Here is a 15,393-nt window from a genome sequence, read left to right on the forward strand (position 1 = left end):
TTGTTGTTTTTAAACATGTTCTGAATAAAACAATTCATTTCATTTCAACTAGTTGTTCATGCCTTCATGTTCAATCCTATATTTTCACTTCCTCAAGTTCTGCTCACTGATCTATATGTGCTTATGGAAAATGACAGACAGCAGAATGACATTCTTCTGAGAAATCACAAAGGCACTATTCGTATGGAGTCTTACCTATTTGTTACACTAATTGTACAGAAGGATAATTATGTATCACGAGATGATTATCTTAGTTTTCCAGGTGGAAAAAAAAACAGGGGGGACAGGGAGGAAAAGCACTGGGAAAACAAGTAACCTGGCCACAGCTGCGTTCTTCCTCCTGAGTAACACAACATGCCAGCAGTGGAGCCAGCTACCTCCATTCTAGTTTCACCTGGCAGACTGCTACACTACCCACCCACCAGTCAATGTTGGCAGGAAGTTTCTAGTTTCAGAGGACACTAATGTATACATCAAAGCTTAGTACTAAATTACACTGAAACCAAAGATCTCAGAATCAAGAGAATTAAATATAACCCAGTGTATCATCCCACTACGTACACTGCACATATTCACACTGCTAGTCCAACAACCATCTATCTAAAACCTACAGACACCTCTTCAAACAACAGGTTTGTGTGCTTAGATTCTCCATTCAAAACAAAGAAATTAACAGACTTTGTTGCAGATTTTTCTTATAGAAAAAGTCTTATTTTCTTAGCCATATCCAATCCATTCCAGTTGTTTCACCAATTGTCCCACACCTACAAGGGGTGCAAGCATATGGAAACAGCAGGAAAATAGTCAGACATTCCTTAGGAAAAAATACAGCCTTCCACAAATACTAATGTTTCAGACCATAAAACAACATAGCCAGTAGTAAAGTTGTTTTATGGATTCTACCTTGCAGCTTATTTAGTAACTATATCTGAAAGTGTTTAATTTAGACTGAAATTATTGGTTGTAAATAACTGCCAGTTATGCAAAGATAAAATATTTCTCGTCTCAAGGGGAAAAAATTTGTATTGTTCAAAGAAGATCAAAACCAGTAAACCAGCTACTGCAACTGAATTGGTGAAATTTGCAATTAACTGAACAGCTGTCATCCAAATACTAAAATATTCTGGTATTTAGAGGTAGAAAGCTTCTAGAAAAGCTTTTAGTCATGCCTAAGGTAGACTAAGCAAGAGAAATAAATTAAAAACAAAAAATAAACTCCAAGACCCACTGTGGTCTATTCCTACACAGTATGTGTTCTCTTATGAAAAAAGTATTCAGTCTCTGATCCCTAGGTAAAGAATACTTCCTAAGCTTTAATAGGAAGCTTAATTTTTTAAAAGAGCTTTTTAGTCCCTTTTTAATGTATAAATCCACAGAATACTAGGAAGTTACTGAAAGAAAGTCTGAACAGCTATATTTGGACAGACTTGCTTGATCTGAGCTGTTAATTTCACTAGTAATGAGCAGAGACAAATAATAGTCTACGATACTCCCCAAGAGCACGTAAGTATCTTTAATTAAATATTCAAAAGAAGTTTCCTCTTTTTGCTTAATATGAATCTTAATACTTATTTAAAATAAAGCAGTAGTAAACCTTTAGCTGAGGCTTTTCATCTTTTCCAGAGGAGTCCTCAGACTGCTGATGAACCAGGACAAAATCTTCATTAATTAACGTGGATACAGTTTCAGGAATTCTACTGGCTTTGCTAAATGATGTTTTGACTTCCATCTCAGGTCAGTAGTCTTCTCCTGCCAAAATAACCTAAAGAAGAAGGAAAATGTTAAGGAATGAGTTTTTAAGCTATAAATAATATGATAATAGGTGTAATAGGAAGTTGCTATAAGATAACATCATACGTAAAGTCACACAAGTGTGTTATAATGTGCTTAATGACATTTCTCAAACTGATTTCGTTGATATACAAGTTCATTTTTTAATAGCAAGTGCGATTTTTAGGGTGTCTACTTAAAAATCCTATGATTTAACAGCAGAAACTGTTATCTATGTGTATGGGTAACACAAAAACAAGCCTACTTTGGAGCTTACATTTCTGCTGTTTTTAATCCTCCAGAGCCTGCTCCCTCTGTCTCCCTAATTCCCACCTTTATCCTTTCCCCCTCATAAAGATCTATTCCTTAACTAGAATGTCACACAGGTTATGTGAAGATGCAGATTATCTGATGACTAGTTTTCCAGAAATTATGTATCAAAGTGTATACTATACAAATGAAAACATATTTAACAGACGATTATGTTACAGTTGTTTTTTCATTATTATATCTACTGATGAAGTCAAAGATGATACTACACCACAATCGCATCCTTCTTAGCAAGTTTCTCTGAAATTGTCTACAATAGAGTTAATCCTGTTACTTACAAAAACAAAGAAAAGAAATAGCTTGTAAGTACTTGAACAAGTTTTCTCCTGTCCCCAGAGGAAAAAAAAAACACCCTTAAGCAACAAAAAAAATAGCAATATATTGGTATCTCTTCACATTGCAAGTTCATTAAAAAACAAAAGCAAACAAACATAAAAACTCTCCACAATCAAGACCAGTCCCAGTACTTCAGAATGAGGACAACTACTGTAAGTATCCAACACAAAGAAAGAATCACCTACATTAATTCAGAACATCTTCCCTGGTCCCTTAGGGAACAACGACCTAGAACGAAGAACACTGGATGCTCCATGTTGTTTTCAAAATAAAATGTATCTGCGCTTTTTTCTCTTTAAAATTTATATATATATATATATATATATATATATATATATAATTTATTTATTTATTTATTTTCCAGATACTTTTGATAAATAGCAGATACCTGCAGACATGGTACACTTCCATATCAGTGTCCTGAAAAATCCTAGTCAGGCTAAGCACTGGGCATTGGTGTGCTTAAGCCACAGAGTTCTGAAGGATCACTTACAGCAGTGGGGGACAAAAACTGCTCCCTACTGCCATACTTGCAAGGCTGAACATGATTTTTACCTTGAAGGTGGATGCAGAGACCTAAAACACTGCTTGGGCCCTGCCTCCTTCCAAGCTACAGTTTCAAAATAATAAGTGATCAAGAAAAGAACGCAAATTTAGGTCTACCTAGAGGGAGCTACAAAAACATCACTTAAGAAAAGCCATGCAAGCCCTCTTCCTTTCTCAGCAAGCGTTATTTAAACCTGCTAGCTACAAGAGGCAGGTCAGCAATTTGGAATCAAAAAACAAATGTGGAAACTACGCTTTCAATACAAAAATATTTTGTATCACTTTTGAAACCACAGTCAATATGCTTCACCAGAATATTTTCCCTCTCCTTAACACAGTCAGGATTTTACCTTTCAAGGCAGGGAGGGCATTATACCCAGAAGTCTCAGAACAACTAAAGAACTCAAATTCTTCAAATAACTAACATGTATTGTAGCACAAAAATTTGCTAGGAGACTCATATTAGAAAGAGGCCACCAAACAACAGCTACAATACTCAGAGAAAGATTACAAATTTGGATCAGCAGTGAGACGAACTCACAAGCATGAATATTTTGCAGACAAATGATGTAAGGTGAGCTCCGCCCGAGCCTCGGTAATGGATTCACCACTGCTGTCAGTTTTGATTCAGTGTTTTGAAGTATCTTGGCTTTAAAGGTCTTTCTGGCAAGAGACAAAACCAAGTTTAAATATATGACACTGAGTACGTTATGAACAGTTTATTAACCCCATCTAGTTGCTTTTTAACTAATGTAATCTTGGAAAAATGTTACTGAAGAACGTATCTATTATTTGCAATAAAGAGCCAGTCCAACTCAAAATGAGTATTAATTTCAAAGCCAATCCTCAATACAGTAGCAGAACTTCACTTTATGGAATTCTTTGAAGGCGATGGAAGAACAAATACAGGCTCCCCGAATACAGCATATTCTGAGAAATCATTAAACCTGCGAAGTTACACCTCCACGGGAGAAAACAGCAGAGGGTGACGGGACAGGACAGTCCTGGCCACATCAGGAGCAAAGATCCAGTCCATCAGAAGCTTCCCCCTTCCAGTCAACAGGTACTATTGCTGGATGTCCTGAAGACAACAAACTAAAAGCCTCGCCTCTACATCTAGCACATTTGCAGAAAGGAGGATCACAAGATACGCTACTTTGACGTTTTGTTGTGTTTTAGTCTAAGTTTCAGTCGGTGAACTTCATGCACGTAGTTATGGGAGACCAGCACGGGAGCTCCACTCCGAGAAGGCCCTACTGCACGAATTATTGAAAGACAAACGCAAGCTGCTAACAGCAGCGTATCACCAGCTCTTCTTTCTGTAATAAGGGAGGACAGACAGGCACACTGTCAACTAGAAAACGCTTTTTGTAGCAATATTTTAACAAGAAAACCAGGGTAAATGTACATTTGTAAAGCCAGAAAAAATGCTAACAAAACAAGGGAAGCATACTGAGGTTTGTTCTTGCCTTATGTGGATAAAGATAATTTAAGGGAAGTCCTACTTCCTAAATAAGGAAGACGAAGGAAGTATTATAAACAGCAGATGACTGCAGGGAGTTTCTAATTCCGTGCAAATTTCCTAAAAGCATACCATACGCATTCTTGCAATTACATTTGATTTGCAAAGCACTTAATGTATTTTAGAGCATAGTTTAAGCTTGAACCACCACACTGAGCGCAGACACATACCTTCTTCCAGACACAGCTATGCTAGCTGAATAAATTACCACCCCTGACCTTTTCATTCCAGCCTACTCCAAGCTGCCATCAGCATTATTCACCCGATGTTCTTTATCCCAGTTCAGTGAAAACTACTGCAGTCTCCACTTGACAGCCAAAGATGAACACGCACAGGTCAGCCGTTCAGGAGGTGAGTTCCTTGACCAGAAGGATGCATCTCTACACTCCTCATCCCACACAAGCACAGTTACAAGTCTACAAACCACACAGGTCTTCTGCTAAGACCACCTCTTGATGTCCATGAGAGACATCATGTCAGGTGACAAGTTAAAAACAATGGAAACTATGGAAAATGTGGATATTATAAGGATCAACATCTCGCTGTGAACAGACTGCTCGTTTCCTCCCCCTTTCTAGTCACATGCCATTTAGAAAGCAAAAGCTTTACATACAATATTGCATGACCAATCTGTGATCAAAAATAATTTTTAATGCCTGAAAATATATCAAGAATCATGATCAAGTCATACTCAAAATTAAACAACTTGAGTAAAGTTCATATGAGAGTTTAATAATTTGACTGGGAGTCTCCAGAAGATTATTGAGATTTATACCATTTTAAGAAATAAGCTACTTAGAGGGAAAAAGTTGTTGTTTTTTTTTTTTTTCCACATCATAAATACACATGCTCTAATACTTCAGCTAAGCACTTTTGAAGAAAAGCAATGAAGAGAATAAAAACCTCTTTTGAATGAATCAAGGTTATTTGGGGAACAGAAGGAACAGAACACCTGAGAGGGTTTTTTATACTGTATTAACAAGAAAAAAGGCAAATGACTTCTGGACATCAGTAGATCATTATGTTATTTCCCTTTCTTCATTAGCTTCACCCCATATTAAGGACTTTTAGTCCTTAGTCATTGCACAGTTATAAACCTGAACTCCCCTCTTCCTTACAAAAGTCAAAAAACAAATGACAGTGTCACCAGTATGCATGCGCAAAGAACAGACCCCCCTACTAAACTCATAAATAAGCTTTTTTTTTTTTTTAATTGTTGACTGCATTAGTCAGAATGTACAGACAGCTATACAGGCTACAGTCCTGTTCAGTTTATTCCCTGAAATTAGTAGCAGACAATCCTGAAGCTGAATGCTCTCTCAGAATACTGATGAAAGAGGTTTAGCATTTGCATTTGGTTACTGCTCAAACTGCACTTGACAGTCAGGGACAGGAAAGTCTGTAGAAGTAACACACCTCACCTGCTTTTGCATGAAGTCCAGTGGCTTTGTTTAAGCTGCTAGTGTGGTTTAGTTTCAAATGGTGTGAATACACCTTCTGTTCTGGCAACAGCACTCGAAGGATAAAAACCACAGGCCAGATGGTCACTACCCAAACCATCCGGGTGGAGAGTCAGAAAGGCTCGTCCAAAAATGCCTTCAAAGAGATGACAATAAATCGTGCTTTCAAAGTTCTCTTCACAGTAATACTGGAAGTATGTACTACTACCGCAAGGAAGTAATTTCTACCAAGGGAGTATCTTAGCAGTCACATTCTTTCCTGTAGAGAAGATAATTCTTCCTCCACACTGATGAGCAATACCACGAAGAAAACAATTCAGAAACTCAGCAACAATTACACAGGAAGAAATTATCCCAAAACTCTGTTAAACAAAGTAACTGTATGATGAAACAACTGCAGTTCTGAAAGAGGAACAATCTCAGAAAGGGCTTTCTGACAAACAGCTTTTCAAAACAGAAGATACTGGAGATAGAAAGTAATCAGATTTACCTAAAATAGGGGGGAAGAAAAGATCTTCCTCTGAAAAATATTTTAAGTTCCAGTGGTACTATGACGACTGAAGAAAAGCTGTTGTTTTTCTCTGTGAGCTTTGCCTTAGAGCTTTACACCGCCCATTTCGTCTTTCTGTACTTCAGTTCCCAACGCTTCGCTTATACGAAGTCCTAGACAAAAGCTAAGCCACTCCTGTTGGAATACAAGCATTTTGGGGCCAGAGACCAGAACTCACTGCATATGCGTACAGCGCTAAGCATTAGAAGGCCCGAACTTAGCAGCTTCCCTGCTTCATTCCTGTAAGGCACCATGGGTTCATTGCAACTGCCTACGCCAGCCTCAGTGGCAGAAGAGCAAGAGAAGCTGAAGAACAGCAGCACTGGAGGACTCATGTCCTCCATTGGAAAGAGCGAATCAAAGGAAGGGTCAGCGACTTTCCAGAAGGGGATTGCTTTGCAGACCTGACTAGATTCAAAAAGTTCCTCAGCAGACTGGTCCCCATTAGCAAATGCCAACTTTAACAGGAACCAATCTTCTGAAGCAGTTACCTGACATTTTTGTGTTTACTTCCAGTTCACGTTCAACAAGTATGTCAAAGCCACTGCTGAAGTTCACTGTAGGTTTGGACAATATTTAATTTTCTTTCAGTATTACATTCAACATACCAGTAAACAAATCCTACTTCTTTTCAGAACTGATATTCTTCAGGGGACTCTATGGGAGCTTTCCGAATTGGAAAGTCTCATAAAACTATGCAGTGATTCACCTTCTGCTAACAGATGCATGAAGTGCAAATGTACACCAAGAAGCGTAGCTTGTTCCCTTTTTGAGCCACACAATACAATGCACGTGTGCGAAAAGAGCGTTTAGCCAACTTAACTTGAAACCACAGATGTGACTTAGATTTGCAGTTTACTGAAGCGGTGGGCATTACATTTTAATTTGCTGCTAAGGAAGCTGGAAACCAGACAGACATGGACAGTCCTACACACACACACACACATAACTGAGTGTCTTTACCATTGCTTCGTATTTTAAGCAGCATGTCAAAACACTGTGCTACCGTAAGTCTCACCCAGGGAGGTAGCTACCATTATTGAGAGGCATACCTTCTTCAGAAAGCCAACAAATGCTTCACAAAGCTTTAGCTTTTCAATGCTTTTTCACTCAAAGACCGAATAGCTTTCTAAAATTCCTTACTATGTTGTACATTTAAGCAGCGCAGCTAACCGTCTTCCACAAAATCCTTTTCTTTCCTATTGACCGAGTGGATGCATATGCAGCTGAAAACCCTAGGTTTCATAAAAGCAGTGTTTAAACCTCATCAAAATCAACAGCACTGTAATTTTACCCTTAATGCCAAATTCTCTTTGTGTAATGTTCATATAAGAAGCTAAGTCCCTATGTTCACACTACTACTGGTCTATGATCCATCAATTGTTTCCCAGTATCCTAGTTCTGGCTGTGAAAGATGCTGTAAAGCACATCTGGGAAAAACAGAATTAGCATTTACTTGGCTTACCAATACTGTTTCCTGAGATTAAAATCAACCTAATATAAGGAGATTGATGCTGTATAAAACATTGAAATGTATTATATTAAAATATTAATATGTATAGATAAGTATACGTATAAAAGCGTCTTCTAATTTCCATGAAAGCAATGTTAAGAGCTCAAAACAACAACAGCAAAAAAACAACCACACACACAAGAAAAGAAAAATCAACCATACAACTAAAAAGTAACCACAGAGCTTATTTTGGCAACACTGCCTCCTCTGTGAAAGCAAACTCCTACTTAATACACAACAGCAAATAATGAGGCTGTTCACAGACAGCAGACTGTTTTCAGTTGTTGTACTGGGTGCCTAGATACAGAGAAACAAGAGGCCTAGATACAGACTGGTTTTATGTCAATTTTGTAGCCAAGGAATAACTCTTAAAGGAAGACAGAAACAAAAGAAAACTACATAAACAAGAAAATGTCTATTTTCCTTCAAAAGCATACTGCACACAGATCTTACAAAATAAATTTTAGCACAACCTTTCAAACAGATTCCATTTTGAATGCCATGCTCTTTATTCTAAAGGAGAGAAACTGCTTTGCTGAGCTGAAACTGGATTATGCATAAACCACTGAACCACTTAAAGATTGCAAAGATGAATAGTTTGGAGTCAGTCGGGGAAAAATACCGGTCTTATTCATCTTAACTGTAAGATGGCCAGGGCGAAGAACCCTTCCAGAATGATGGTAGGCACGTGCTTGGTATATCAGTGGAGTGTGACTCAGGCAAGGAACCAGCTGACATTTACAGCCCAGCAGAGAAGGGCCATCTCTTCTCTTCAGCAGAGATCATCCACCGCTGCAAATCAAAGGCAAGAGGGAAGATGAGAAACAAGTGTAAACCAAACCAAATCCACCAATCCAAACCCCCTACAATTTAGGGGCGGAGGGAAGGGTATCATAAATGCCAGATGAAAGATCAGTCCAGGTGAATGAAAGAACATCGGGTAAGCTGCTAGCCACAAAGGTAGCCACCAGTAAGCTGGATACTTGCATTTGCTCAAACTCCACAAACTAAGAAAAAAGCATTGCAGCGAACAAGCTACACCCTAGACAAAACGGAGTTAAAAATAAGGTTGAGTTGGGTGTTTTTCGAAAGAGAGGAACAATTATTCAGGCCTAAGATTTGTCCACACACACAAGTGAGCGGCAGGAGAAAGGAGCTAACAAACAGATGACACCAGCATACCTGCTTCTTACTGACACGTGGTACTTTATGCTGTTTACAAGTATAACCAGTAGCAGCTAATCTAATTAGGACTGAACCAATTTTAAAAATTTTTTGATTTTCTGCTAATTAAAAGCGGAACTGTTGTCCTCCCTATCTGCCTTTCGAAACATAGACTTTAGAAATAAGTGTAAATATGGCAGCTTCCACTACGCTACAGGGGTCATCATTCTTCTTGTGTCTTACGGGAGAAACACACACAAATACAGTAAATCTGCACATCAAGTGTTCTGGTACACAGGCTTACTGGGTAGCCTACCAGGATTTCAGACAACTCGCTTAAGCACAGCAGCTCATTGTACCTCAAGGACAGAGCAACCAACGTAAATGAGCACTGAAGTACTTCTTCACACTGCTTTCCTGCCATCAGCTAAGCACTAACACTTGGCTTCTCGAGCCAGTAAGTTATTTCTTACTTTGGAAAATATAAGGTAGCAGCAAAGAGTGCCCGATTTTTCTCGGCTGCAGTCTGACTGGGCAGCACGTCAGTTTCCTCTGTTCTGCATTGCGAGATGATGCTTCCAGGCAGCATTCAAACTGAACCCAAGCACTAGCTGATCTACTAAACCATATGGCCACTCACTCCATAACCATAATGACCTATATTCCAGAGGATGGCAGTAGCATAGGACAACCAGTGTTTTAAAAGGGATTTAACGTTTTATCCCTTAATAGTAAAAATAACAGTGTCAGTTCAATTTAGCCTACGGGACAACCTCTCTCCATTAAATATACTGAAAGTTTCAGCCAGGTATTTTCTCCACAAGCTATTATTTCCAATTTAAAAAAAAAAAAAAAAAAAAAAACACCATGATGTAATGCAAAGCAGACCATATGGAAGAGCAGGCTGATCTAAGGCAGTAGAGATCCTGTGTGCCAATCTTTCCCCGTGCCAAACAAGTGCCTTATGAAGCATCTCTTCCAACAGCGCTGGAACACCAGAGACACCTCGATTCACTGCCTGCCTCCTGAGCTAATAAAGCCCTTGTTCCTCAGAGGAACCTGTGCCAGAGATTACAATTGTGATCTTAAGTCCGCAAAATAAATTTGGGGAATATTAAGTTTCGTAGATTCAAGGTGAAATTAGTGTTTTGTTCTTAACCCCAGAAACTACCTTAATACTCTCTGACCACAGGAAATGACACTCCCACTTCTCAGATGCTGTTAAACTGCAGCTGGTCAAACACTACCACCGTAGGCTGGACAAATGATACTTCCCAGCCTATTTTAATTTTATTTTCTTCAGTTATTTTTCTTAGTTTTGTATCTTTCATTCTAGTAGTTGTCACAGCAATCATGAGCTGTAAATGAGTAGCCACTCCAGACTTTTTTTTTTTTTCCAAAAAACATTATTCATTTATGGATTTTCCAAAATAGCAAGGCCTATGAGTTTTGGTTAGACAGCCACCAAAACTTCTACTGCTTTAGCAGCAAGACTGTCCAGTTTCAACAGTGCACCCAAGAACAGATGAGAAAGAAAAACATTTCCTTTATAACATAAAGGAAAACAAAGCTTCTCATTAAAAATAAGTACTTTCTACACAAGTAGAGTCCAAGCTAAGATCTTAAATTATCACCTGAAAAATTAAATATTTAGATAGAGCATGAAAAGATGGAGACAATAGTTCTTTTAAGGGCTGAGACTAACCGAAAGTGAAACCTCCTGAAAGTCGGGTTAACTGCTTCAAATTGGGAAACCTGACTGTAACTACTATATAATGGTGTACACGACAACTAAAAGCCACAGTACATGGCTTTAACTATTGCCTCCCTTAGTCCTGTGCATGTTGAACTGCAGAGGTGCAAACAGTATTTAGTTTTGATTCGACCAGTAAATTCTTAATACCTCTGCGTGCCAGAAGTCATCTGCTGATATCCCACATTCCCAGGGCAAGTTTTTATAACGATATTCTGCGACGCAGCTCTAGTACTAGTTTGAAAGGCCCCGACAGGTTTTAGAAAAATTAAGAAAATGAAAGTGGTTCCCTCCCAGAAAAACTGACTTCCACTGGTAAGAACAGGGCACTATGTAACCAGATACACCTGGTACTAATAAACTGCTCTGTCCATCTAATCACATTAGAATAATAATAATAATAATAAAACCCTTTCCTTCTATTTCTGCTTTTTCCATTTTAAGTCTGAAGGATCAATACAATTTGCTCATGCCATCAATCAAGATGAGAAGAAAACGGTTTGGTCTCAACATGCAGGTCACTTTATATTTTCCAGAGTACCCAAACTCTTCTAGAAACTGGTAAGAGATGTGCATATGAAACTTTCTGAAAGACACATACCAAGGAATACCACATATCTTCCTTAACTAAAACAAAGCATTATTTATTTATTAATAACAGTGCACTCTTTGGGAAGATTTTTGTTGTGTGATCTATTTAACTAAACAAATCCATTCCATAACTCAGGGTAGAACTACTGCTTGGAAAGGCAGTATGAAAAACACCAACACCCATAAAAAAAAACAACCCCATTCATTCCGTTTATTAACTATTAAGAACATTTTATAATTCTGACCAAAAAAAAAAAAGAAACGTTACTTGATCTAAAGGAAGAATCATTGAAAGCCATACGATCGTGTATCTGAAAATACATTTAAAAAAGCTGCTTCTGTTGCATTGCCTGAGGTTACCTTCAAATTAATAGTGCATGTGTGTATCATTATATATGATCTTATACAGGCCAAGGGCTCCTATCAGACAGCATCTGCTCCAACACATACAGCCTTGATTTTCAGAAGACGCTATGGATAATGGTCCCTTCTAAAACATTTTTTGCTCCCATACACTGGAACATTAAAGTATTTCCTAATCTCAGGATCTCCTCCACTAACTGCCTGAAAAGGGAATGGGAAACAAAATGAACACGCATACACTTTTTCCAAGAAACAATTTCTCTTCTTTCATCCCAGACATCTATAATGAGCAGAACTTATTTTTCCTCCTAAATGCTTAAAGAAAGCACTGACTTCAATAAATAAATAAAATCCAAATAATCAAAAGCCAGACATAATCTTTTGATTACTATTTTGCATTCTTATTTGTAAGAATTCCTCGAAGCAGCTAAAAAGAACTAACAAGGTGTTATAAAAGACTCATAATAATAATAAAAAAAAAAAACTTTTGACCAGCAATTATAAAAAAAAATAAATCTGTGGTGGCCAAAGAAGGGCTGGTTTGTTTGTTTTTGCAGCCTTTTCCTACTGCTTAAATATGGTAAGTAGAATTGCTTTACAGGGTAAATTCTATGTTAAAACACCGTGACAAAGACTTTTCAGATTCTTCTTATGGTGAAACTATCACTGAGCTCAAAGAAAAGCAATTTTTATTTTTTCTTTGTATAAACAAACTTCACTTCTCAGGCAGATCACCACTAATTACCTAAATCTTATACACCTTGTTTATTCAATTGAATGACTCCCATTAATTACATTGGTGTAAGACTCAGGCTAATCTAGGCCAGTTGATAACATCAGAGATTTACATATCTTTTCTCCAGCATGACTTTAAAATAATACAATATAGTTGCTCATACCACCACCAAATATAACTGGAAAAATCATGCAAAAAGCTATGGCAGGATTTTTGTTGATTTTCTTGACATAATCAAGTTGTCCAACCTTACCCAACAACCAACAAAGTCAGTACTTGTCTGTTGAGACAGGCTATCCAGACTAGCTGGACTACAAAGTGCTATATTTCTAATCTGAGAAATTCATCTGCTTGCCTAAATCAAAAAATCCTGAGGAGCCAAAAAGATGCAATTGGATTTTTTTTGGCTGTTGTTTTGTTTGGTTTTTAAAAACCACAGTCTCCATCTCTCAAAGGCTAAGCTAACTTGCCCAAAAAAAAACCATGCTGTGCTGTGGGTTTCAGCACAATCCATGCACGGTTGTCATTAAATGTAGATATAAAACTCGCTGTCGATATTTACATACTAACTACTTCAATTAAACATTTTTACTTCAGGAAACAAAAGGAGGGCGTTACAGTCAACTAATGTAACATATAAAATTCACAGAAATACTAATGACAGAAGTTCATCTTCTAATAATTATACAAGGATTTGCTTTCCATAACAGCATTTTCAACATGCTACCTTGAGCACCACTACGGGAACGTTCCATTATCAAGTCCCTAAGCTCAGGACAAGCCAGCAAAATGGCAGACATTCAGCTGAGAGACTGCAGGAGTGCAGCAGTGAATGAGGGGGGACCCCGCATAACCTCAAGGCCGGTGTTACAATGGATAAAGCTGACACCACCAGGGAAAAGCTGGAGTGAAGTGCCTAACTGATGCCTCACTATTTTGGTGCTGAAATTTATACTCCAAATTAACATTTGATTTTTTAAGTCCTGCTATACTGCCAAGAACAACAGAGTCAAAATTAGAAAGGAGCCACAGCCATGAACCTCTCAGATGCATCACAGCAACACGCTCTTTTAAAGTTTCGACACAACCAACTCTTACAACTCGTATTCACCTACCCAACGAAAGGACAGTAATTATTCTGATACCCATAAACTCGTTTAGCAGGACGTGCTGTAGGACATATTCATAGGGATCACTCATTTCCTTTCACACTCACAAAAGCCATTAACCCATGGGACAAGCAAACGATTTACAATGCAAGGAATCCAAACCCAAAACACAAAGTGCAACCTAGATGAGCTCCAGCGTTCTGCCACGCATTCAAGTCAAAGTTCAGTCTTCAACAAACCCAACAAAGTGTCCCAGCCCTGTGAGCAGGGAACAAAAACTCACGTGTTCGCAAGTCCCAGCAAAGCAGATGGTATTCACTGCACTCCTACAGAGTGTAAGAATGGAATGTTACTGCGGCACATCCTGGGAGTTTTGTAGAAAATATACAAGATAACGCAACTACTTTTTCCATGCTCCACAATATCACCTCAGAAAGCATACGGCTACCAGAAGGAACAAGAAGCAGGATCACAGAGGCCGGGGTGGAAACTGGTAGGGTATGCTGGAAGGAGCAGCACCTGTCTTTGTCTTACTACATACCCTTTGTCCTTACCTCTCTGGCTACCACCAGAAGTTAGATACTAATCTACGCTGTCCCTCAGCCTGACCCCTTCTTCATAGGCAGTCTCAATTTCTGATGTCTCAATAAGACGAAAAAAGAATCAAAAAAGGGAAGTTGTAATAGTCAAAGGCAAATATAGAAGCTGTAACAACTACGAGGAACTTCCAACTTCATGTTAGTCTTTTGGGGCTTGACAACCGATTTTCTTGGACATTTTCATCAACTTTCTCCCCTCTCCTAACCATTTTTATACATACCTATAGCAATGAACAGTTCATAATTAACATTCAAAACAACGTGCAATCAGTTACTGAGTTTTCTACGGTGCGCTTACTTTTTTTTGACTCAAAAACATTGAACAGTTATTTCCAAAAAAAAAAAAAAATCTAGCTAACAGTTGCCAGTTTCTTGAAATTTTGTAAAGCCAAAACAAATTATTAAAGTATTAACAATTAGGATCAAGTATAATAGGGATTAAAAAACATTTTATGGTAAAGCTGTCCATGAGCAAACACAAACTGTGCACACAAACAGAAAGGACTAATATTTCCACAGGCTCATCTTCATTGCACTGCCCAGTCTGAGCTCTAATTCAAGTTTTACTCCCAGACCTACTGCTGGTATGCACATCAAGCTCTCTTTCAACCTCATTGCTGTTTTGTACTCAGATGCTCACACACATACCGATTCAAGCTGAAAACGTCAACACTTGTAAGCTACAGATAGTTCATTAATACCTTGAAGATACAGGAGGTGACAAACTGCCTAAAAAAGCTGCATCCCCTCCCAGCATCTGCTCCAACTGTGCGAGTGTCCAGGCAGTAATGCGCTGAAAGAGGCTGGACAACTTACGTGACTGACAAAGAACCCCAGGGAAAGAAAGGAGGATTAGAGCACTTCTCCAGCCACTGCAACGCTTGGCTCAGCAAGCCCCTGTGTTAGCACAGCCAATGCACAGCACAGACAAAACCAGGCAGCGAGGCCTGGGGACTACCGTTACTTAGGCAGCACTGCCACCAAGAAGTAACTTGTGAGACTTGAGTTCAAAATAACAGGAAATAATGAAAGTACACGCCGGAGGAACAAA

General features: G+C 38.5%; 1 protein-coding gene across 16 annotated transcripts in view; it reads right to left on the reverse strand.

Moving 5' to 3' along the window:
* Nucleotides 1–15,393, reverse strand: part of RABGAP1L (RAB GTPase activating protein 1 like) — a 248,469-nt gene that overhangs the window by 225,192 nt on the left and 7,884 nt on the right. For 8 of the 16 annotated variants that reach the window (XM_035537617.2, XM_035537610.2, XM_035537616.2 and 5 more), the window contains exon 2: nucleotides 1,595–1,762. In XM_035537617.2, coding sequence (XP_035393510.1) covers nucleotides 1,595–1,729 — 135 coding nt within the window. In that variant the 5' untranslated portion in view covers nucleotides 1,730–1,762. Of the gene's footprint in view, nucleotides 1–1,594; nucleotides 1,763–3,523; nucleotides 3,646–5,925; nucleotides 6,179–8,668; nucleotides 8,820–15,043; nucleotides 15,277–15,393 lie in introns of those variants that run through there. The other 8 variants (XM_035537612.2, XM_035537622.2, XM_050712318.1 and 5 more) reach the window with 5 other exon arrangements.

This window comes from Cygnus atratus, chromosome 8, assembly GCF_013377495.2.
Source record: "Cygnus atratus isolate AKBS03 ecotype Queensland, Australia chromosome 8, CAtr_DNAZoo_HiC_assembly, whole genome shotgun sequence".
Taxonomy (NCBI): domain Eukaryota; kingdom Metazoa; phylum Chordata; class Aves; order Anseriformes; family Anatidae; genus Cygnus; species Cygnus atratus.